Here is a 23,594-nt window from a genome sequence, read left to right as displayed (position 1 = left end):
CTAAGAGGGGGGGATTGAGAGCTCACCACCACTGGATTGTATCGCACCCCACAGGCTCGAGCACTGGCTCCGAGCAGCAGTCCAAACTCCGCTCCTGGGATCGGCAGCTTACTCCTACTTCAAGGAAACCCACATTCTTGCCAACATTTGCAAGAACCCCGATATGTACGCTACTGTATCGAAGTTGTGCTCGGCTTCTGTGGCGGGGTCACACAGCACAATGCACAGAGGAAGTGCGTGCGGATATTACTATCCAGGTGAACAGCAGTTCACCAGTTCCCGGCCTCAAAGGGAACGGTTTGCTACAAAGGAGTAGATTATAAGACTGACTGTATTTTGGTAGAGGTTAACTTGGTCGTAATACAAACTACAAGTTAGCTATACAAAAGCCCACGCAAACTCAAATGGTTGGCTTGCTGAGCTACTGGTACCATGTACCATGTACTCGGGAGAGTGACACCCGTCACTCTTCATGTAATGGGTACACTTGATTGTACCCCGTTACATCCTCCCCCACTTATCTGAGAATCACATCTGATTCTCCAATCAGATTCGAGAGAATCCGAACACCCAAAGATCGGATTCTCGGGCGCTGCCGCCGCAAGGCTGGCGCGCCTCATCGTCACGCCCACAGTGACTTGTGCCCGCAGCGGGCACTCCGCGCGGAACCCCCCCTGCCCTCGGCGATGTTGGCCGCGAAGCCGACGCCTTTAGTGGCCGTATTCACGGCGCTAGCAGGCGCAGAGTGCCTCGGCACGGGATGCATGTGCCTCCAAACTTGCGGTGTCCCTCGTAGACAACCAGCAGTTGGCGTCGCATGGCCCTCGGGCCCCGCTGGCACGTTCGTGCTGCAGTGCCTCCCGCGAGGGACAGCACCTTTCCGGTCAGCGCGTAGCGTAACCATGGAGAGAGCTGTGTTGCACATCTCCGGCCATGACAGCGGCCCGACAGGGCCCCGCTCGTCACAGCACGGTGTGCCGGTCGGTCGAATACGTCGGCTCGACCCATGGGCTATGGTCAAGCGCTGACCACAGCCATGAAGCGTCATGCTTCAACGTCGTGTTTGCTTGAGCGACCATGGCTGCTTCCAGCAACCCGCTCATCATACAGAGCAACGCGGCGGATTTGGCTAAAGCCCTGCAGCGCGTCACGGCCATCACGTCGCCGACGCTAAGGTGTCTTCCTTCGACACCAGGGTACTGCAAGGGTACTTCATCGTGGTGTGGGGTGTATTGCCCTCCGTCACCGGCGATCGCATCCTGCGTCGCGGCGACCAACACCAGGTCGGTGTGCGTGCAAGACCGCATGGCACACAGTCCATACAGGACCTCAAGGCGTACGAGGGCACGACCTCATACACCAAAGGCACGTCGTGTATGGCACGTACCACGACTACCATAAGTGCCTCGTGCACCTCAAGTGCCACGTGCACAAGTAGTGTCGCGTGCACTAGGGGTACCTCGCGTACACCAAGTGCCACGCGCACAGTGAGCGTCACGCACCGCGACTATCTCACAGGTAGTATGTGCCACGTGCACGCGTATGGGTTCGCGCCTTACAGGTGCGGCATGTGCCGCGCCAACTGTAAATGTCTGCAAAGGCAACACGTTCGGGTTCTCCCCTCGTGGGCAACACCCATGCTCGGGACTGATAGCTACCTGGCCGGCAGACGTGCCGCGCCCAGCGTAGCAACAGCCTGGAGCTTTGGCGTGGTACTGATGGCTACCTGGCCGGTAGACGTACCGCGTCCAGTGTTGCAACAGCATCACGCTGCGGCATGGTGTTGCGTATGTACACATGCCATCGTCCGCGGACCAAGCCGCAGACTGGCTGCCATGTCTTTGCCTGACAGAGGCAGCCTTCCAGCAGCGAATGCGCGCGTCATCTTCGGCCCAGCAGCGACAGTAGCCGCTGCCAAGGTTGCTGGCCATCAGTCACCATGACCATGGGACCTGAGCAGCGATGCATCAGGTCCAGCACCTTCGTGCAATACTTCGTGAGTGGCTACACCATGCAGCCACTACACTGGCTTCTACGACGAAGCAAGTCTCATGCCAGAGACCTCGGGAGGAAGGGCACTTCCGATCCCCTCCCCCACTTACGATTTGAGCCCCGGCGGGTCAGGCGCCAGCCGGCCGCCTAACCTCGCGCCGCCCTGCAGCACCGAGTCACCGTGCCAGCAGACTCCGGTGGCACGGGCAGCTACCCTTCTTTGGCTCTGGGTCAACATCGTCGACCAGGGCTTGGCATCTACCAGCCTGGATGCAGTTTGAGTCTGCGTGACTTGACGTGTTACTCTGTTACCCACGTCTTCGGGCAATGACACCCATGACAGCGTACGGCTTGTCCTGCATTCAGAGTAGCTGCATGGCGTGCACGCATACTCAGACTCAGCCATCTCGTCACCGAGTCATGGACACTTGTTGTCCCAACGCCGCACAGTGCTAGGCGCGACAGACCGTACCAACGATCCCTGCCGTGCGGCGGCCTTTGCCTTCAAACCGAGCATGCTCCTGCATGTGGTCATTGAGGTGTCGCCCTCCGGCAGACACGTTCCAGTCGTGATCGACCATGCTCGCCGAGTCGGCGGCGACGCAACATGCATCGCCGCAGGTGCGTCGTGTACCCAAGCCACGTCTTCTGTGCGCATGGTCACAGCTGCGCTGGTCGACACCCAGTCGAACGTCATCCATGATGACCGGGTGCCAAGCCCTTGGAGGAAGGAAGTGCTTCCGCGCACTCCTCCCCCGCTTAAAATCAAAGCCGCGCGGCGCCTTCAAGAGGACCGTGCGGCTATGACATCGTGACGGTGTCACGAGCCTCTCAAACTCCGTGTGGTCATCCACCACACGCGAGGAGACCCAAGTGACCTGATCACTAGTCTTGGTCATACTAACCGTGCGTGGAACTAAGTTACCCACGCTGAAGTCGCTTCGAGCGACTCCTTCCGGCTCATGCGGAGCCTTACGGCATCGTGTGGAACTACGTTACCCACACAGGAAGCGCATCATGCGGCTTCACAATCTGTTACCGTCTGAGTGACGCGTGCGGAACTATGTTACCCACACAGGAAGTGCATCGTGCACCTTCCTCATCAGTTTAGGTCTGAGTGACCTGGTGTGGAACTGGGTTACCCACACAGGAAGTGCCTGCAGCGCCTTCCTCTTCAGTTATGGTCTGAGCGACCGGGTGTGGTACTTGGTTACCCACACAGGATGCGCGTGCAGCGCGTTCCTCTTCAGTTAAGGTCTGGGCGACCGTCCGTGGTACTTGGTTACCCACGCCGGAGGTGCCTTGAGCGGCCTCCTCGGCATTACATGCTCTGTGCGGAACTAAGTTACCCGCTAGTCAGTGGTCCTTGGTTACCTACCTGGTGGTGTCATCTAACACCACCCTTGTCAATGCTCATGCCGAGCAATGACTCTCAGCACTGGAGTTGCTTGTTGAAGCAGCTCCACATGCCAGGCATAACAGCCCTCGGTTGCAGATACACTGCACCTTCTTCATGGAGATCAGCATGTCAATGATGCCTCCCTTCTTCTTCGTCGTCTTGTCGGACGCATCCAGCGCCCTGGCGGTCCCATCGGACGCCCTTGTGTCTGTCCAGAGGTGGGAACATGACTCACCAATGCTCTGTCAGACACAGAGGGCCGACTTAGCCTCAAGGCGTTGCCGCGCTACTCGACCGAGAGCCCGTGCAGCTTGCACGGCGCACTCAGGGCCAAGTCATACTTGCTCAAGCCGAGGGCATATACGGTTCCATGCCCAGGGCCGGCTTCGGCACGATGTCCGGGACGATGTACGGTTCCATGTCCGGGACCATGTGCGGTTCCATTGCTGTCAGCGCCCTCGAGCGCGGCAGCCCGGGTCACAGCGGACCCCAAGGTTCTTCTTCGGCCCAGCCTCAGTCAATGAGACCTGACCTTGTGCTTAGACTCTCTCGCAGAGTCTCGGCACTTGTGTCGTTATTCCAACCGACACATCTGGAGACGTGCGAACATCCACGCGACGTCCCAGACTCAATCATGTCTAGGGATACCATTACCCCCGCACACTCACGTGTACTACCGACAACCCACCGTTGTCCTTCACCAATGCGAGCGTCGGTGCTCGCAAGGGACCCCGGGTCTCTGTGGTGTACGCCTTCCGTACACCCATCACAAAGACTCGGGCCAACCCCAGCAAGGCCCTCGTCCTTACTGGTGGTTGTGTCCCCCTTGAGCACCTGACGGTGCATGGCGTCGGCGCCCCCTTGACCCTCTGGTCTTCGGGTAGGTTTTCTTTCCAGACCCAGGCGATGGGCAGACACGTTGATAGTGTCCTAGTCCGCCGCAGCCGTAGCAGCGGGCTGAGTACTGCTCAGCCGAACTCAGATCCATGGGTTCTGGGTCGCTGTCAGCGACCACAGGCTGTACAACAGCCAGAGCACCAGCCTGCTTGTGGCTGTACTCTTCCTGGAGGGCGACTTGGATCGCCTCCTCCATAGTGGCGGTGCGCACGCGGAACAACTGCGTGCGCGCAGGACCGACCTTCAGGCCGTCCACGAAGACTGTCATCTTGACGTCTTCCGACAGTGGGTTCCCCACCAGCGAGGTTGCCAACGTGCGCATCTCCTGTACGTACGCGTACAGCTCGCGCTCCCCTTGTTTGCAGGCAAGGAAGCGCGAGCGCTGGCGGAACTCGTTGTTCGCCGGGAGAAAAGCGGCTCGAAGCTGCTCACACAGCTGAGCCCAGGATGTGAAACATCCAGGTGACATCGCTTCGCGCGTATACGCCCAAGTCCTGGCACGTCCGCCAAGATTGGAGAGCGCGAAGGCGACTCGAAGGTTCTCGGCCGAGATGAGACCTGCGCTCATTGCGATCTCGGTCTCCCGGGTCCAGAAGTGAAGGTTCTCACCTTCCTTCCCTTCGAACGGAGGCACAGCTAGCCGCAGAGGCTTAGGCTGCACCCGTTTGGGCTCACTCATCTGAGCCAGCAGGTTTCCCTGCACATGAGCGCTGAGCCCGCGTTCGTACTCGTCAAACGCGCTCACCCGCTCGACCTGCTCGGCTGGCGTCGCCGCCGCCAAGCTCCGGAGGGCATCCCTTCCGAAGATGCCCACCATCTTCCGCACCGACTCGAACTGCGAGTCAGTCAAGTGAGGAAACTCACTTCGGTCCATCGTGGCTCACAGACCTGAGCCACCGAGGGTTCAGGTAGACCAATCTACCCGCGTAGGCGTAGGATTGACTACGAGTGCTACCAAGTGTGACGGGGTCACACAGCACAATGCACAGAGGAAGTGCGTGCGGATATTACTATCCAGGTGAACAGCAGTTCACCAGTTCCCGGCCTCAAAGGGAACGGTTTGCTACAAAGGAGTAGGTTATAAGACTGGCTGTATTTTGGTAGAGGTTAACGTGGTCGTAATACAAACTACAAGTTAGCTATACAAAAGCCCACACAAACTCAAATGGTTGGCTTGCTGAGCTACTGGTACCATGTACCATGTACTCGGGAGAGTGACACCCGTCACTCTTCATGTAATGGGTACACTGATTGTACCCCGTTACACAAAGAGTCCAAGTACAGCGCAAGCACCCACCCTACCACACCCGGGGTTTCAACGCGCTCCTTAGATCGACGTTGAAGTTTATTCTGTAAGCTCTCTCTGAATAAAGACTGTGTGTATACCCCACGACTACGTGTGCAGGGAAAGGTGGTGAATACAATGTAATAAAGTAGATAGGTTTCGAAGCGTTCCTCACCCTCACTTTACCTTCACAGCCGTCTAAGTTCGCACTCGTTGCACTTTTTGCACACAGATCAGTGTGCAATCAGTGGGCAAAATCCCTACATTTTGCAAAGCCATCAGAATTTGATCCTCAGATGCACCTGTACGAATTCATTAAGTTCACGTGCGAACTTTCCAATTCCGAATATTATCTATACAGGTAGACTGTACAACTGTATGCGCACCTATCTAGAGCAGCTTCCAGTACTCTGGTCCCGATTTTGCTCATTTTGCTCTGAGGGTGAAGGTGCGGGTGAAGCGAATTTCGAAATATATCTAGTGATACTTGGCAGTTGGTACTGCACAGATTCGGGGCGCAACCATAGCTGTCGGCTACAATAACTTTGCTTTCAGCGATACAGGGCCCTGTTTGCTCTGCTCGTACATCCACGCATACATTGCCCCTACATGCACATGTATTATAGCGGATACTTTGCGATCGACAACCGCATCATGTGGATCAGAAGTGTTTGCCAGCATTTCATTAGTGCCGATGACAGACAACCGCAGCGCGATGTGCGACGGCATTGTCGGGTGTCGGAAAACTATCTGGCCCCGCACGAGCAGCTCCAGGTCGCTCTGGCTCGCTGCAAAGTGGAAATATCCGCTGCGGACGGGTGCGCGTGCAGGCAGCCATCGACAGCCCCACGCGCGGAGGAACTGCCCGACTAAGATGACACTGGAGAGCAGTAACGCGGATCCACTCAGTGTACATGCACGTTGCGGTGCAGCGTTCAGTGTGGCGGACGATATTGGGCCAAGCTCGCTTGTGCGTGGCGAACATTGCTGCTGCCTGGTGCACCGATCTCACGATCGGACCTCGAAAAGACAGTTCGGCTCGACAACTCGGCGGCCAGTCAATCCAGTGGACGGGTGCGCGAATGCCGGCAACAGTACTCTTCGAGCCCTGAGGCGACGACAAGGATGAAGGTCACTGCACTCCCTTGATGTCGGAGCCACAAGGTTGCAAGCAGCCCTGGCTTCACAAAGAAACGAACGACCAGCGAACTTGAACCGGTACACTGTACCCATCTGAGAAACTCGCAGCCCAAGCACGTCAACGCTGGCGCGCTGCCAGCACAACACCTCTGTTCAACCCGGTGCATGTACTTACAGCTAGCTCCCCTTCATAGAGGCAGCACGGTTCGTGCTGCTGGCGCAGTGCGGGGCCCAGCGGCGCTCTTGGCTTCGTTGCAGTGCGAGTGCCGGTCGAGTCCCACTTTGCACTGGTCGGTGGCGCGAGCGGTACAAGATAACCCCGGTCGGTGGCGGGTACGCTCGGGGGACGGCTGTTGGTGGACGGCGCGTCAGACGGCGCGGCGCCGTCCACTGCACCAGATACATGCGGGGGTCACATCCCAAAAACAAACCAGAGTCAAAACAGCAGCACAACCCGAAGCGCGGACCGACCACCGACCGAGCAAGCGAGCAGCACATCACAGCCCACAGCTCGCACCCCACCACCTTCACCTCCACTGCCTTCAACCGCGAGCCATGGCCCCCAAGGACGCAACAGACGCCTACGCGGGCGACGACAACGTCTCCACTCAGCAGCTCCTGACGCCCAAGAGCTCCTCCACTGGTGGGCCCACCACCATTTCCACTTCCACGGCTCCGGCTGCTGCGCCTGCCTCACCCGAGCGGCGCAAGAAGCGCCAGCGCAGCTCATCCGTCGCCATCGACTGCGAGGTTTCCCCCAAGAAGACGCGGAAGCGCTTGCGCTGGTCCACCATCACCGTCCACGAGTTCGGCGTGGGGCTGGGCGGCAGCTCGGTTCCCGGCAAGGGCGGCCCCTCCATCGGCCTGAGCGACAAGCCCGAGTTCACGTGGACGACCAATGTGGGCGAGATGGCCGAGTGCGTCGAGGGCGTGCACCGCTTCACGCCCGAGGAGCGCGTGCGGCTGCTGCAGAGCGCGGGCGTGAGCGAGGAAATGATCCTGCGCTTCTCGCGGAAGGCCAACATCATCAACTGCTCGCGCCGGAGGACGCTCGTGGAGAACATCGCCGAGCGGAAGGCGGCCAAGAAGCAGCAGCGCAAGCTGGAGTCCCCCCGCCCCTGCTCTTCTGCAGTCCTCGACCGACCGCGCATGATCCCGGTCAACTACGTGTAAATCAAGCAGCCGAAGCAAGCCAACCCAGCGCAAGAGAGGCGATCTGTGTTTCGTTGTGCACATACAGCGCGTCACCGTCAAGGCGCCGGTCGAAACCGTCGTGGTGGCGCTGATCGTAGAGCTTAAGTTATTTGACCTTTATTATAGGATATCGCTACAATACGAGCCACATGCATGAACCGTTCCGACCGTGTAGTGAGTGAGTGCCTATGCCATGAATCTTGCTTTGCTCTGCCTGCCATCTCGCCACTGCGACACACTTGAAGCCAATGGGCCCATGCAGCCAGCCAGCGTCGCTGCCACCACCGGACAGTCTCAGTATCCAGGGACCTTAGTCGCCTTATTCAATCCGTGGGCCGCCCAGCACTCTACCTCTCGTCGGTTGAGTCGCAGCCAAGAATACGCTGGGGTGCACTTGCAGTGTTGGGCCGACACTGTCGGCGCTTGCCTTTTGCGGGCGGATCTTCGAGCAAGCAGCGTCGAGGACGCTTCTCGTAAAGCCCCACTGCGTTTTAGTATCGCCGCGTTTCATTTCAGGCTTGAAGTAGGTGAGGGGGTTCTAATTTCGGGTCGCGGGCCGCTATAGCCGGGGAGAGGACGGTGCTTCAGTCGAGTTAGAGACCAGAAAGTCGTTAAAGCGATTTCTGGACACTAACGTTACGGACTTTATCTGCAGACGACAACCAGCATTGGTGGCTGCGCTCAACGCGATGGCCCCATAGAGAGAGGTGGCTGGAGTTTGGTCTACCGCTAGGCTCTGGAGCGTTGGGCAGCTCTGCTTGGCTTCCTGCGGCAGTCGCTGCCAGCAAGCGAGCGAGTTGGCCCCGCGCCTCTATGCACATCGAGCCATTTGACACCAGCCGGCCAGAAGACGTCGTCCGCCCCGCTTTCGAGCGCGACGCCAGCTGTGGGGAACCGGCATCACGCTGCAGATGTGATCTCACGGGATGAGCGAGCAGGCGAGCCGCAGCAATGCGGGCGGGGCCAGCACCTCGGAGGTGACGCTCTTGGTTGTAGCGTTCAAGTTGCCATTGTCCTCGCAGCCAAGGCCGCTGCTGCAGGGCTTGCAGGTGCTGGAGCGCTGCGCACATCTTGCTGCCCTCGGCAACCTCGGCTCGAGACTGGCCCAGCTCTGCACCGGTATCCAGATTTTGGGATTACGCGATACGTCCGCTGGCGGGCGGACGGGCGGACGACCTTGAAGGCTTCGGGTGGACGAACCACTTGGCGTTTGTATGCTTCCTCGGGCGGAGCAGATCCACCAGATCCGCCAGCAGCTTGGCCCGGGGGTAGTGGCGAGCGAGTGGCGGCGGGCGGGACGGACGCGGGCCGCTCGCTGGCCCCGACCGGTTCCGCATGGAGCCGCCACCGAGCCGCAAGCGCCGCCGGCCGCCCATTCCCCGCTTCCCCACAGACGCAGACGAACATGAGCAAGAAGAGCGTGCGCTGGTCCACCGTCACGGTGTACGAGTTCGGCGTGGGCATCGGCGGCAGCGCCGTGCCTCGTCGCGGCGGGCCCGCCGTGGGGCTGGCCAAGACGCCTCGCTGCGTGTGGAGCACGTCGGTGGACGCGGCGCAGAGCGAGCTGGCGACCGAGAACGCGGCTCTGGAGGTGCAAGAAGGCAAGGCGGGGAGTGCGCCGGCATCGACCGCCGCTCGGAGACACCGCAGGCGCGTGCGCTGGCTCAAGCCGCTGGAGCGCGTGACGATGCTGGAGAAGGCTGGCTACAGCGAGGAGCGCATCTACCGCATGCTCATGGAGTCGTCCAGCATTGCCCAGTCGCGGCGCCTGTGTCTGCGTGTGGCCTCGCTCGAGTGTGCGGCGGCATGAGTCGCTCCATCGTCCGCTGAAGACGCAGAGCTGCAGCAGGGTGGAGAAGCAGAGGAGAAGGTCGTACGAACAACTTTAATTTATGACGCAATGAATGCGGGCAGCTTTTGCTCGGGTTGCCGATCAGTTCGGCTTGCTTTGGAGGCGTTCCCTCGGTCGGATCTCGCTCAGCAATCGTAAATGACGGATTAAGGGCTTCCACAGCAACACCAGCGCAAGCTGCAGCTTGTTCCTAGGCTGACCTCCGAGTGACAGCTACCACGCACGATGTTGGCTAGGCACCTTGGTTGGTACACAGTAAATAGTCGTCGTTCATTGTCATAGTCTACTCGCTTGTGGTCTATTGGGGGCGCACTGCGTCAACAGCCAGCAGCTCCGCAGCAACTTGGTCCTCGTGGCTCGGCGGGGTAACACTACCACCGCCGAGGCGCTTGATTCCGCGGGCTCTTCACGCGGCCACCTGGCGCTGCATCGAGACGCAGAGCCTCCTGGACATGGCGATGTCCGAGCTCTCCATCATCATGCGGTAGATGCGCTCCTCGCTGCAGCCGGCCTTGGTCAGCATCGTGATGCGCTCCAGCGGCTTGAGCCAGCGCACTCGCCGAGCGCGCTGCACGCGGCGCTTGCGCCTCTCCTTGCGGTCCGCGGCGACTAAATCCACCTCCTCCTTCATCTCGGCGTCATCCACTGCAGCTTCAGCTTCGGCGCCGGGCCGCGCGAGGTCCAAGTCCCCGCAGCGCCGCACCTTGTCCAGCGAGGCGCTCCACACCTGCTGCGGCGTGCGCGCCAGCCCGATGGACGGCCCCCCGCGGCGGGGCACGGCGCTGCCGCCCAGCGCCACACCGAACTCGTACACGGTCACGGTGGACCACCGCACGCACTTGGCGGCCGGCGTCGTCTCCTTCACCTTCAGCTGCATGGTCGGGGTCTCGAGGCTTCAGCGTCTTGAGTGTCTTGGGGGCGGCTTGCGATGTGTGCGGGCGAGTGGGCGGGGAAGGCGCGGCCAGACGCGGCCCAGAATGGCAGAAAACCCCAACAAAGAGCCTCTCTTTCCCTCCGTGCGTTGCTCTCTCGGCCCATACTCAGACGCAGTACGGCCGTCAGCCGACACCTGCCCCTGCCCCCGACACCGCGGCAACTGGCTCCGCACTTAGAACTTCCCGTGTCGTCGCTGTTCCTCGTCCCGGACGCGCGCGGTTATTGGCCAAAAGCGGCCGCCGACAATAGCTGACCAGCGACGATGAAGCGCCGGATGGGCAGCGACGCGCGGAAGCGGCTGGGCGCGTACGAGAAGCACGCAGAGATCGGGCGCGGCACCTACGGCACCGTGTACCTGGGGTACCACGCCGAGTCGCGCGCGCGCGTGGCCATCAAGAAGGTGCTCGGGCCGCTGGAGGCCGGTCGCCACGAGGCCGCCGTGCTGGGCCGATGCCGCGGGGCCGCGCACGTGGTGCAGCTGCTGGAGGCCGTGGAGCGCAATGACAAGCTCTACCTGGTGCTCGAGTACATGGACAGCGACCTGGAGACGCTGATCGGCGCCACCGAGAGCGCGCCGACGCTGGACGTGGCGCAGGTCAAGGCGTACCTGCGCATGCTGCTGCTGGGCGTGCAGGAGCTGCACGCGCGTGGCGTCCTGCACCGCGACCTCAAGCCCAACAACCTGCTGCTGTCCAAGACGCAGCGTGTGGCCAAGATCACGGACTTCGGCATGGCGACCATAGTGGAGGACGGCGGGGACACGGACGCCGACGACGCCGCGCAGAAGCCCAAGCGCTCGGTGCAGGTGGTGACGAGGGCCTACCGCGCGCCCGAGATCTTCTTCGGCGAGGAGCGGTACGGCTTCGAGGTGGACGTGTGGTCCGTCGGCTGCATCTTCGCCGAGATGCTGCTGCGCCGCCCGCTGGCCGACGGGTCCTCAGACATCGACCAGCTCAGCAAGATCTTCGCGGCCTTGGGCTCCCCCGCCGAGAACGGGTGGGACGAAGCCAGCGAGCTGCCGTTTTTCCTGCGGTTCAAGGACACAAACCCCACGCCGCTAGCCGAGCAGTTCCCGATGCTGTCGGAGGCCGGCGTGGACCTGCTGGGGCAGTTGCTACTGCTCAACCCCAAGAAGCGGATCTCCGTGGACAAGGCGCTCCAGCACGAGTTCTTCCGCGAGAAGCCCGAGCCGGCGGCGCCGTCCGACCTGATTATCGTTGACGCCCCGGACCGCGTCGAGCCGCCCGTTGTCGACGGCACCGACGTCGTGGTGGCGTCAGATGCCAGCCATACATTCATGATCAAGGGCCGGCGACTTTTGTAGAGCAACAACAGCCGATTCAGCGAGGATGCATATTGCCGTTAACCAGGTCCCATCTCTAAAAAACGACCGTAATGGAATGGACATCAGACTCCAGTGCGCTGATAACTCTACCCGAGACGCGCAGGACGACACCGCTGCGCTTATCCCTTCTTGATCTTGGTCTCGTTAAAAATCACGTGCTGTCGGACAATCGGGTCGTACTGCAGCAAGCACACGGCATCGTCAACAACGTCAATAACTCCTATCTCGCCGCAATAGTGTCAACTACTGGGCATACAGTACCTTGCGGAGCGAGAGCTTCCTCGTGACGTTGCGCGGGTTCTTGGTCGTGGTGTAGAAGAACCTGCAGTAAACGAGAACACCACGTCAGAAGATGGCATTCGTACGGCCAAAAACTAATAGCAAGACGCACCCAGTGCCCGCCGCACTCAGCATCTTGATCACCACGTTCTTGGCTTTCCCCTGCGTCAGAAATAGCAGCACGTCAGCACTGCGGGGGGGGGGGGGGATTTCGTCACGTTCGGCAAGTCATAACTCGGCGGATATTAGGTGCATTCGGCTGGAAGAGACGTCATTACGCAGCTTAGATGCTGCAGACTATATGGTCACCTCGGTGCCACCTCCTGACGCCTCCTCGCCACGCACACACGCCGCCGAGACGAGCTCCTGTCGAGGCGTACCTTGGCCATGGTCGCTGCTCAGCTCTGCCAATGAGGACCACAAAACCTGCGGCTTAGTTTTGCGCCTCATCTATTGGTCTTAATTATGCCCTATTTTATCCAATCATCGACGTCATTCCAATTCTGAGGTCATTTCGGTGGTCGTCATCCTGTAGACGAGCTATTTCGGCGGTGCAACTGCAACAGGTCAATAAAGTCGATGGTTCGCCATGGGTATATTTAGTGGTTCTGCTTGGGCTTCGACAACATTCTACGTGGCCGAGTTGTTGCCGCTGCAGCAGCGTGTTAGTACATCGCTCGTCTCCCGCCTTGGAGCGCATCAGTCAACATGAAAGACGCCGCCGGGTGCAGCTCGCCGGTCCTAGCGTCGAGCTGCAGTCGTCCTGGCGAGTTGACGCTCAACTTCCCGCAGGATGAATACTCATTAATGTTCCCGCCGTCTCCAGAACACTCGCCGGGCAGCAGCAGCTGCAATAGCTGGGCTTCTGGGGCTGCGTCGCCCACGCCCAGCGCCAAGAGCTCCTCGAGCGTGAGCGCGGGCGACAACAGCTCCGGCACCAAGACCAAGAAGAAGTGGATGCGCAAGGAGAAGATTGGCCAAGGGTAAGTTGCATTGGTACGGGATGATTTGATAGCTTACTGTAGACTTATCGAGGTGGATTTCATGTGTTTCCAGCGCCCAGGGCTCCATCTACCGATGTGAAGAAACGAAGACTGGGCGAGAGGTGGCTGTGAAGGTCATCTGGACGCGGGAGTTGCCCCCTCCAGCAGTGGAAGCGGTCAAAAGAGAGGTGAAGACCATGAAACGACTGAGACACAGACATTTGGTGCGCTATCTGCAAGCTACGGAGAAGAAGCAGAGCGAGCTGCGGATATACATGGAGTACGCGGCCGGCGGCTCGCTCAGTTCACGCTTGTCCCGTTCCGGCGCTCTACCGTTGATGCTAGTCAAACGATACACCCGTCAGCTGTGTGAGGCTCTGCAGTATTTGCACCAGAACGGGATCGCCCACCGTGATATTAAGTGCGCGAACATCCTGCTCACCGCTCCTAGTGGCAGTGACGATGACGGATCTCGTGCAGACGTCAAGCTGGGAGACTTTGGCACGTTCAAAGTCGTTGGCTGCGCTTCACTCGTTGGGGGCCTTAAAGGAACCCCTCATTGGATGGCACCCGAAGTGATCCGGCAGCAGAACATGGAGGATGACGGCGACCATGAACGATGGTTCCGTGCCGACGTGTGGAGTCTTGGTTGTGCTGTGCTAGAAATGATCACGGGCCACTCGCCATGGCAGCAATACAGCAACCCGCTCACCGCCATGTACCAGATCGTATCGAGTGAGAATACTCCAACAATTCCGCCCGATGTTTCGGAAGAGGTACGATACGATAAAGCTTGTTGTTTTATTTGACAACAATGTGCTCACAGAGCTATTGCATCTTCTGTATGAATAGACCGCATCATTCCTAAAGCTCTGCCTGCAACGCAATCCGGAGCACCGCGCAACAATCACGCAGCTTTTAGCTCACCCGTTCGTACGAAATGCCGCTGACAACTCGAGCAAAATGAAAGGTAGAAGCTCAAAACACCGCGTCAAGCGGCTTGGAGAAACAAAATCCAGCAACGTCACTGCAGTTTGCAACCAGCTCAGCTCGCACTCGTTGCCCCCAACACCGAAGAGATCAAATTCAGGACTTGGAAAGGATTTGGCCCCGGAGCCTGAGCCGCACGAGGACTCGTCGACGCATTCGCACATGGAGAGTCCTGGCAGATTCAAGGCTGCAAACTTGAAGCCGATGCCACCGCAGATGTCGCTGCATGACGATATCAAGAGGAATCTGCAGCCGCCAGCCCTTCAGTACGCTCGATTAAACGTTGTAGGGTCCCCTGACACAGCATCCCCAGCAAAACTTCGACTGCCTCGAACTCCCAGGTAAGCGCGTACGTCTTGCATTGAATTAGTTGGACTTGCTCACCATTTGCTTCATCTCTTGCAGGTTAAAGCCGCTGGAGCCGATGAAGAGGCCAATGGCCTCGTCAACCACCAACCAGGATTCAAACTCTCCGTCCACAGGCTCAGCAGCAGCAAGCATCCTCATGCCAATTGCGCCTTCAACCCTTTCACGCGGAACGTCTGCAGGCTCCCGACGATTGCCACGACTGCTAGACCTGAAGATCGGGAACGGATTCGAAACCCTCTCGACTTCCCCCATCCGACTACGACGCATCGCCACGGCACCCACGGCGGCGACAAACTTGGAGGCCACCGACGACATCTTCCCGGACACCATCCGGCTCCCACCACTCAGCGCCCGACCCGCGAAAACCCGGTGCAGTTCTGCGTCCACCTCAGCCCGTAGCAACTAGAAAGCGAACGCGTACGCATGATGAAAGTCTGGAATCAAAGTGAATAAATACTCGAGTTATAGAGCCGAGGCTTCCGTTCGGTGCGACCGCGTTCTCGCTCTTCTGGCCTCTAAAATGTCCTTGGTCGCACCATCTCACGCTCCGAAGTAGAAGTCTTCGTTCCTGCTCGTGTCCACAAAGAGCCCGGGTCTGTGACTAGTCCTGGTGTTGCTGTTGCTGCTAAAGGAGCCCTCGAAGCTCTGCTGCCCTGTCGGCTCGTCCACTTTGTCGTACGCTTCCTCCTCCACCAGACTGGGGCTGCTCGCCTCGGCGATGCGATCCCACCGGATCTCAATAGACAGCCACATGACCATGAGCAGCACGCCGACGAGCGCCAACGGCGACATGCCCGCCAGCCACGGGCCTCGCAGCACGCCGTCCAGTCGGCCGGAGCTCTCCAGGAAGCCCACGAGCAGCGCCGCCAGCCAGTGGCCTACGCGCTTGTGCCACAGATAGGGCAGCTCCTCGTCCGCGAAGTAGAGCAGCACCAGCACCTCCACCAGCTCGTAGTAGAAGGCCAGCGCGGCCGCGTCTCGCCACGTGTTGGAGGCCCCCGCCTCCCGTCCCCTTGTTAGGGCCGTGAAGACCGCGACGCCGCCCAGTGTGGCGCCCCAGATGAAGACCCTCGCCCAGAAGAGCAGCCAGAGCACCACCTTGCGGTCCTTCCGCCGCTCGAAGACGCACGGGAAGCTGCGCTGCCACTGCCGCAGCCCCTCCGCCAGTCCGTGGTACACCACGGCGCAGCTCGCGGCCTTGAGCTGCAGCTCCGACGGCAGCAAGAGCCCCCAGGCCAGCAGCATCACGAGCGCACCCAGCACGCGCGCCAGCAGCAGGCGGCGCTGGATCTCCAGGGTCAGCACGACGGCGCTCAGCACCACGAGCCACGCGAGCACGAGCGACGCCATCGTCGGTGAAGTTACAAGAGTGAGGAGACGGGGTGTTATTGCACACTTGGTGTTTGTATGGGAATTACAGGTGGGCATTAGGGGTGGTAGGAAGGTCCACTGCGATTAACTACCCCGATTTCCTGGTTGATAAAAGCAACGAGACTTTGGCGCTTACATGTATCGCGTTCCGTACCCTGAACACGCTTGCAGCAATAAGGGGACTCCACGCACCATCGCTATGTGCATCGCATATTTCATCTTACTCATTGACTTTCTCTCGAGCGAAGCATCGGCTGCGGAAGCCTTCCGGGGAAGGGATCTTAATACTCTCGGAAGCTATAGTCGTGCTTCGCAAGCTACAGAAGTGCTAAACAGAGACTTCTCCCGGTTGTTAGCAACAGCGATCTACCTTACCAGTATTAGTTCATGGATTGAGTGGATGTCAGTCTGTTTCGGATGCTACGTAGAGTTTGACTCGTTTCGGGTCCTTGTCTCGACAAGTTGTCGGACAACCTGTATTGTCGTCACGATCATTCAACGCAGTGCTCATGCGCCTAAGGCCATAGAGCGCTAATGTTAGGCGATGCCCTCACACGTGAAAGCAATCACCGTTTGCGAGGAATGCATCAGCAAGCCACGCGACGAGGTTGCTATGTAGTTGCTAGTACGGTAGATGTACGAAGTTGGACGGTAAGCTTTGGCTGCGGGCAATTTGCAATGCTCTTGCCACTAGCGAAACCCAGAGCACCGTCGCAACGGGCACTGCGACTGAGTCAGGCACTGACTGGATGTCTCGCAGCAGCAGAGCTCACTGAGCTCTGCTGAGCTGCTCAGCGCGCGACGCCTTTGCGCGGGGATGCCGCCCGTCCGATGCGAACCAATGACGATGGCAGAGAAGGGTGCGTGCCTTCCGACGACTTTGACTTTCGGTGGCGCCGACGCGAGCGCCAACTGCTTGAAGTCGTCGCGGCCTGCGTGGCAGCGCCGTCACGTCGTCCGCACGGCGCCATTGAGCACACATGGTGTTCGCGGCGGTGGGAACAAACCTGTATCACTCGATGTTGATGTTCGCTACATTCCACTTACTCGCGTATACTTCTTCCACTGCGAGAACTAATCATCCAATAAGCGTTAGCTTATTGCCCGTCAGGAAGGACCTCTTCCTCAAATTGGAGATCACCGCCTGGAAGTACCGGACGGAGGAGCCCCCAGAATGGCCGACGCCAATGCGCTGCAGACCGCGCAAACGGGCGTGGACGTGCGGCTGGACGAGCGCAAGATGTACGTCGTGGAGTGGGCGGACGGCGCGGCCTTTGGCTTCACCGTGACGCCCGTGCAGTCGGACCGCGGCACGGTGCTGTGTCTGGCGCGGCGCACGGCCAGCAGCGCCACCGCCGGGCTGCAGGACGTCGTGGCCGGCGACATGCTCATCGCCATCGGAGACGAGAAGGTCTACCACCTGGGCGCGGCCAGCGCCACCAAGCTGCTGCGCTCTGTGCAGAAGCCCGTGCGGCTGACGCTGCAGCTGTCGCCCTACGGCGCTACGTCCAAGGACCTGCCCGACCTGGCCCCCAACGAGTACACGTACCTGTGGGAGTCGGGCCCGCTGGGGATCGTGCTGACGACGGACCCCAAGAGCAAGCTGCCGCTGGTCAAGCGCTTCACGGGCAAGGCCGACAGCCCCGCGCTCGAGCGCGACGTGAGCGTCGGCGACGAGCTCGTGTACGTGAACCAGACGCCCACGAGCGACCACTCCATCTCGGCCATCATCAACATCATCAAGGAGCTGCCCAAGCCCATCACGCTGCGCTTCCGGAAGCCCCTGGCTGACGAGCTGCAGATGGAGCTGCCCCAGCTGGGCGAGGGCGAGTACGACTTCCTCTGGGAGTACGGCTCGCTCGGGCTCGTGGTGGGCACGTCGGCCGACGGGCTGCCCTACGTCCGGTCGTTCACGGGCAAGGGCACGTCCAAGCAGCTCGCGCAGGTGCAGGAGAACGACGAGATCATCCTCGTCAACAACCGCTCGGCCAAGGAGCACGGCTTCCACGAGACCATGCAGTACATTATGAACGTGCCCAAGCCGGCGGTCATCCGCTTCCGCCGGCCGCTCGCAAATAGGAACAAGGCAAGCACGCCGCCCAAGCTCGTGGAGAGCGTGTCGCTGCCGACGTCGCAGATGGCGGCGATGAGTATGGATCCACCGTCGCACCCGCAGCGAGCTCCGTCCCCTGTGCGCTCTGCCAGCATTGGTGGGGCACCCCCAGCTCCGGCGCCTGGACGCAGCTACTCCGCTGCTAGCGAGAACGAGGCCGCGCCCAGTCTACTGGGATACCGAAGCGCGCGCAGTAATAGCTCCTTCACGCGCCACCAGCACTCTAGCAAGTACCAGACCCACCCACAGCATCAAGTGCAGGCCACGGAAGATCTGTCCTTCGCCCAGACAGCGCCAAGCCAGGAGAATGGCTACCACCAGTCCCAGCCTCAGCAAGCATATCAACAAGCCCCGCCACAGCAGCAACAGCAGCAGCAGCAACAACAACACTCACCGTATCAGCCATCGCCACTCCAGCAGCAGCACCCATTCCACCAGACACCTCCGCTGCAGCAGCTCTATCAGCAGTCGTCGTTCCAGCAGTCGTACCAGCCCGCGCCGCAGATGGAGGAGGAGGAGTTCTTCGAGATCGATATGAACGCGTACTACCAGATCCAGTGGACCGACGGCCCGTTCGGCTTCACGGTGCGCGAGGCGCAGTCCAAGCAGGGCGCGGTGGTGCTCATTACCAAGCGCACGGGCAAGAGCACGTGCGCCGGCCTGCGGCGCGTGGCCGTGGGCGACATCCTGATCAAGATCGGAGACAAGGACGTCCGTCAGCTCGGCTTCGAGCGGTCCACCATGCACCTGCGCAACGTGCCCAAGCCCGTGGTGCTGACGTTCCAGGCCATCGACTAGAGGGGCCAAGCGATGCACAGACGGACAAGAGGCCAATGGTTGTGTTTGTTTTTAGGGAGGCCGAGCAGCGGTAGATAGTGGAGAGAGAGATCGTTCATTTCGTTATCAAATCAACTAGGAGACATGGATACATACATGCATGTTGCAGTTGCAGTGTCAATTGGGGACACGGCACATCCGTTTTTACGGGGATCTATACTTGGGACTCGGACGGCCGCGGGCCGTTATCCATCCTCTTCTCGCCTTGGCGGCTCAGACCTCGCGAACTCCTCGGCCTCTTGGCGGACACTCGGCAAGCCTCGCACGCTCTCACGCGCTCGCTCGCTCGCTCTTCAGTGCAATTCTGGCAGACAACGAACGACATGGCGGACCAGGTCCCTGCAGGTTTCAATGAGAAGTACCGCATCGGGCGCGTCATCGGCGAGGGCAACTTCTCCATCGTCAAGGAGTGCACCAACCGGGCCACGGGGGACCGCTACGCCGTCAAGTGCATCAACAAGGCGGCGCTCAACCCCAAGGACCGCAGCAACCTAGTGCAGGAGATCGAAATCCTCAAAGACCTGAGCCACCCCAACATCATCAAGCTCTTCGACGTGTACGACGGAGACGGGCCCATGTGCTTCTTGGTCATGGAGTACGCCGAAGGCGGCGAGCTCTTCGACCGCATCATCACCAAGGAGTACTACACGGAGGCCGAGGCCAAGAAGGTGGTCAAGGTCGTGGCCAAAGTGCTGCGCTACTGCCACGCCGAGGGCGTGACCCACCGCGACCTCAAGCCCGAGAACCTGCTCTACGCGGACGAGACGGAGAACGCGGTCATCAAGATCGCCGACTTCGGCTTCGCCAAGCTCGTGACGGAGGAGACCAACATGTCCACCATGTGCGGCACCCCGGGCTACTACGCGCCCGAGATCGTGCGCAAGCTGCCGTACGACAGCAAGTGCGATATCTGGAGCCTCGGCGTCATCGCCTACATCTTGCTCTGCGGGTTCCCGCCGTTCTACGATGAAAACCAAGTGGAGGAGATGCGAAAGGTGGGTGGGGTGTTCTACCTGTCGATAGCGCATTTGTTTCCCTGTGTACTTACGAACTTTATTTCGTGGCTTTTGTGTAGATCCTTAACGGCGACTTTGAGTTCGTGGCGCCGTATTTCGATGGCGTCTCGCAGCAGGCCAAGGACCTCATCTGCAAGATGCTCGTGGTGCAGCCGTCCAAGCGTCTGTCGGCGCAGGAGGTGCTGGACCACCCGTGGTTCAACGACATCAAGGAGGCAGACGACGACGCGCCCGTGCTCTCCGTGGGCAAGAACATGAAGGAGGCGCGGCGTCTGACTGCGCGCAGCAAGTTCCGCGCCGGTGTGGGCGCCGTCATGGCCGTGACCAAGACGCAGCGACTGCTGAAGGCGTCGCGCAGCCCGCCAACTTAAGGTTGAGAACGAAGGAAGAGATCAAAGCGCGACAACATTTCTGGCGGAGGCGGAAGAAGCCTCTTGAACGAACAAATTCCAGGTACCTAGAGTACCTGCTAATATATCAATAACACGCTGATCCATTCGCCTAGTGTCGAACACCTGGAAGGTTGTGCGCAGCTCAACATGGACGTGGTTGTTTTCAGTTCAACTAACATCGTCGCTGTAAACATGGCCACGGAGCTAGCTGACGTGAAGAGATTGATGCTCGGGTATCTTTTGAGGTGTTGTATATCGGGTCGGTGCGGTTTATCAGATTTTCGTGCACAACGAGCATGGCAGGCTTGTAGCCGAGGATGAAGAGCTCTAAGTTACAGTGAACGCGGCCTTGGATCAACCCCACGTGAAGATTTCGGGCATCGGTTGTCAGATGGAGGCAATTATTGGGGGGCGTCATCCATCTGTACGTCATCCTCTGTCGAAGGCAACACCAAGTTTCAGACTTCGTGCGTACGGCCACCACTAAGGTTATTATACATGCAGTACTGAGGCTTCTTGATCACCAAGGCCGCGATGAGCTTGCAGTACCGGTAGTAGGAAACTGCATCCACTACTTACTACTACTCGTTCGCACAGTACCGGAAGCACCGAGCTCGAAAATGCCGTCGTTCACAGTGTGCCACTGCACAGTGTTGGGCATTGTCATTGCAGTATTGGGCCAACACTGCAATGACAATGCGAGCCACGCTTTTGACAGTTCCGCTGGTGCGTATGTTTTGGCAGCGGACAGCTTACTGTACTGTATGTCTCTCCGAATCTGGAGAATGCAGAAAGGAACGTATTTGGGCCGAGCACAAACCAACCGCGCTTGCAAATGAAACGTACCCATATACCAATGCATTGACGTCGAATGCGGCGAGGGCGACCCTGAAAGAGAGCGGTAAATATTCGAAGCCGCTGAAACTACTCAACTGCAGTTGCAAGCACCAAAACTTTGGTGTTGAGGAGCTGGAAAGCAGTGGCGTGGCAAAGACCGATACTCACGCTGCTCCAGAAACAACCGGCCCAAGAGACTGACTGTCTCCAAAGAGTCCACAGAGAGTCTCTGTCAGAGACCGACATCTGTGGATTCGTCCCCGTCGATGGATAGGCAGTTGCATCTCCCGAGTCGGGAGATCATGTCGGGAGTCCCGACATGAGAATCGGTCGTTGCTCGAGACGACCGATTCTCCAAGCAGCGACCGAAATTCCATCGACGTCGGATGACGGGACATGTTCCTCCTTTGTGGACATGTTGTGTGATGTCTTGTAAGAATGTCAAATTACTTCTAATATATCAACTCTGCTATAATATGGATATGATTCGGATAAAGTCTTCACTGAGGAAAGTGGTAACTGACTGAGATTTTAATCAATTTAATAAATTACGTGCTTTGCAGTTATTTTGCCGACTATTTTAGACGCTAAATATGGCAAAGCCTGCTATAGTATCTCTTGTTCCGTGACCAAGCAAAGCATCATAAGAAGTCCCTGGGAGGCAGGAGGTGCATTACGAGCTCTGCAACAAGAACACTTTGCGAGCATTGCGTGGTCAGCGTTGCTGACCAACTAAAAAAAGTAAACACAGAATAATCAAAACACGTTCTACTGTTCCAGGTGGAGCAAGTTCGTTACCGTAAGGCATATTGTGAGTTCTACTCTAATTTTCCGATCGGGGCGGATTGAATCGACCGTGGCAAACCGCCGGCGAATCGCCAAAGCACTTGGGTTGACTATGGTCGCCCGGCAGAACCATATGTTTGTTGGCCGGCGATTCGGCAAATGACTTGATGTTTGTATTGGTCGGTTGGACAGGGGCCCCAAAACCGACAATACTGATTCTCTTGAATTCGTGTGCGTCTGACCTCATTTTTGTATCAAAACTTTTGCGTTTCCTGTGCGTCTGCGCGCACACGAATTCTTTTTGCCCGCGACGACCTTTCCATACAAACTGCTGTTAAGCTGGTGGAAATGCAGAGTCGTAACGAATTCGTGTGCGTCAAACGCACAGAAAAACTACTGTGAACCTCGAAACTCAATACCACACAGGCGCATAACAACCGAAGTTTATACAGCCACAAGTTCGAGGCGACAGGCAGTAGTACGTCGTCGCGCATTGCCTTTGTATAATGCAGCGTGAACCCGTGGCCAGGCACCCTGGCTACACCAGCGCCCATTAGGCTCCATATTACTCGTCCTCGGCAACTGCATCAACGACGTGAGGTAAGACGAGCTGAATTATCTTTTGCTTATATGCACGTGTGTTGGTGTTTCGACGCTAACCTACGCGTCTTGGCTCGATCTACTGCGATTTTCTCGAATCTCGTTCAATGCAGTAGACCATTTGAGCTGATCTTTGCGCCTTTGACGATTTTTTTGTGTTACATCGCTGATACGAAGCTTCGGAATAGCGCCTTGAAGCATTTCGCGAGCCTGCTGCACCGTTGGGGTTGATATCCAGCAGCCTCGCGGAACTTTGGCTTGTATCTCCATCATCATACACCGATAGGCTGAGAGCGTCTTCCGCTTCCCACAAGTGGAAAGGTCCTGCCACTGCAGGAAGCGATATGGGCCAATTCGCCCAGATGGGTCACCACAGCACCAGTGCTCCCAAGCACACCTTAACGACATGCTGGGAATAGTAAAATCAGCAGGTGCTCGCGTCAATCTTGAGTTCGTAAGAGTCAGGTTTTGTGTAGCCATTTGGACTCCATCGTTATCATCTACATCTCGGCGGTCCTGAGAATCTTCTGTAGTGCAACTCAATGGCTGGGGTAAATGGCTTCGGACCGCTGCAACTAGCTCAGCTATTCCACAGTCATTAAGCGCCCGCGATATACTGGCATTAAGCTCTGTTGACGACAAAGAAGATCGACAACGGGACATTTATTCTCTCATCAACTGCACCACAGTGGGCGCCAGCTCACTAACCGACAATGATAGCTGCTGTAGCTGCGCCGCTTGGCTTGCTGCTCCATCGATGCCATCAAATGACCGTGCGGAGGTACACCAGTAGGCCTTATTCGATCTGATGGACGTGCCGTTCGGCAAACCACTTTCTGTTGCAACTGGGAAACTATTCTGGTATTTCCGAAAAGCGCGTTGCGATACAATGGATGCTGCTCACTCAGCGTGGTTCGTAGATATTCAGCGTGATACACTAGAGACGCCAAAAGAAAGCCGCCAGCGCTAAATGAGGTGGCA

The 23,594-nt window shown here is 58.5% G+C and overlaps 11 protein-coding genes across 11 annotated transcripts; 6 read left to right on the top strand and 5 right to left on the bottom strand.

Moving 5' to 3' along the window:
- Positions 1–962: 962 nt before the first annotated feature.
- Positions 963–1,779, bottom strand: PHYSODRAFT_329970 (hypothetical protein; the record flags this gene model as incomplete). The annotated part of the gene is made up of 3 exons (XM_009526535.1): positions 963–1,328; positions 1,388–1,507; positions 1,744–1,779. The coding sequence occupies 3 exons, from the start codon at positions 1,777–1,779 to the stop codon at positions 963–965; spliced, it is 522 nt and encodes a 173-aa protein (XP_009524830.1).
- A 5,489-nt stretch (positions 1,780–7,268) lies between these two features.
- Positions 7,269–7,886, top strand: PHYSODRAFT_490472 (hypothetical protein; the record flags this gene model as incomplete). The annotated part of the gene is made up of 1 exon (XM_009526534.1): positions 7,269–7,886. One exon carries the CDS (start codon positions 7,269–7,271, stop codon positions 7,884–7,886), a length of 618 nt encoding a protein of 205 aa, XP_009524829.1.
- Positions 7,887–9,312: 1,426 nt separating this feature from the next.
- Positions 9,313–9,717, top strand: PHYSODRAFT_488217 (hypothetical protein; the record flags this gene model as incomplete). The annotated part of the gene is made up of 1 exon (XM_009526533.1): positions 9,313–9,717. One exon carries the CDS (start codon positions 9,313–9,315, stop codon positions 9,715–9,717), a length of 405 nt encoding a protein of 134 aa, XP_009524828.1.
- Positions 9,718–10,006: 289 nt separating this feature from the next.
- On the bottom strand, positions 10,007–10,636 carry PHYSODRAFT_557866 (hypothetical protein; the record flags this gene model as incomplete). Its single annotated transcript, XM_009526532.1, has 1 exon — positions 10,007–10,636. One exon carries the CDS (start codon positions 10,634–10,636, stop codon positions 10,166–10,168), a length of 471 nt encoding a protein of 156 aa, XP_009524827.1. The 3' UTR covers positions 10,007–10,165.
- Positions 10,637–10,892: 256 nt separating this feature from the next.
- Positions 10,893–12,019, top strand: PHYSODRAFT_557863 (hypothetical protein; the record flags this gene model as incomplete). Its single annotated transcript, XM_009526531.1, has 1 exon — positions 10,893–12,019. The coding sequence occupies exon 1, from the start codon at positions 10,958–10,960 to the stop codon at positions 12,017–12,019; it is 1,062 nt and encodes a 353-aa protein (XP_009524826.1). The 5' UTR covers positions 10,893–10,957.
- A 140-nt stretch (positions 12,020–12,159) lies between these two features.
- Positions 12,160–12,708, bottom strand: PHYSODRAFT_329963 (hypothetical protein; the record flags this gene model as incomplete). The annotated part of the gene is made up of 4 exons (XM_009526530.1): positions 12,160–12,219; positions 12,302–12,362; positions 12,432–12,481; positions 12,700–12,708. The coding sequence occupies 4 exons, from the start codon at positions 12,706–12,708 to the stop codon at positions 12,160–12,162; spliced, it is 180 nt and encodes a 59-aa protein (XP_009524825.1).
- A 319-nt stretch (positions 12,709–13,027) lies between these two features.
- On the top strand, positions 13,028–14,637 carry PHYSODRAFT_492839 (hypothetical protein; the record flags this gene model as incomplete). The annotated part of the gene is made up of 3 exons (XM_009526529.1): positions 13,028–13,302; positions 13,376–14,078; positions 14,155–14,637. The coding sequence occupies 3 exons, from the start codon at positions 13,028–13,030 to the stop codon at positions 14,635–14,637; spliced, it is 1,461 nt and encodes a 486-aa protein (XP_009524824.1).
- A 564-nt stretch (positions 14,638–15,201) lies between these two features.
- On the bottom strand, positions 15,202–16,011 carry PHYSODRAFT_494187 (hypothetical protein; the record flags this gene model as incomplete). The annotated part of the gene is made up of 2 exons (XM_009526528.1): positions 15,202–15,286; positions 15,341–16,011. 2 exons carry the CDS (start codon positions 16,009–16,011, stop codon positions 15,202–15,204), a joined length of 756 nt encoding a protein of 251 aa, XP_009524823.1.
- Positions 16,012–17,206: 1,195 nt separating this feature from the next.
- On the top strand, positions 17,207–18,943 carry PHYSODRAFT_299546 (hypothetical protein; the record flags this gene model as incomplete). Its single annotated transcript, XM_009526527.1, has 1 exon — positions 17,207–18,943. The coding sequence occupies one exon, from the start codon at positions 17,207–17,209 to the stop codon at positions 18,941–18,943; it is 1,737 nt and encodes a 578-aa protein (XP_009524822.1).
- A 362-nt stretch (positions 18,944–19,305) lies between these two features.
- Positions 19,306–20,369, top strand: PHYSODRAFT_263632 (hypothetical protein; the record flags this gene model as incomplete). Its single annotated transcript, XM_009526526.1, has 2 exons — positions 19,306–19,977; positions 20,058–20,369. The coding sequence occupies 2 exons, from the start codon at positions 19,306–19,308 to the stop codon at positions 20,367–20,369; spliced, it is 984 nt and encodes a 327-aa protein (XP_009524821.1).
- A 2,523-nt stretch (positions 20,370–22,892) lies between these two features.
- Positions 22,893–23,575, bottom strand: PHYSODRAFT_433187 (hypothetical protein; the record flags this gene model as incomplete). The annotated part of the gene is made up of 2 exons (XM_009526525.1): positions 22,893–23,119; positions 23,326–23,575. Coding segments are annotated over 2 exons (477 nt in total), but the record flags the coding sequence as incomplete, so codon positions are not given.
- Positions 23,576–23,594: the final 19 nt, after the last annotated feature.

The sequence above is a fragment of the Phytophthora sojae genome (genome assembly GCF_000149755.1).
Source record: "Phytophthora sojae unplaced genomic scaffold PHYSOscaffold_3, whole genome shotgun sequence".
NCBI classification, from domain to species: Eukaryota; Oomycota; class Peronosporomycetes; order Peronosporales; family Peronosporaceae; genus Phytophthora; species Phytophthora sojae.
The sequence above is the reverse complement of the archived record's forward strand: the minus strand, read 5'-3'. Positions and strand labels throughout refer to the sequence as shown.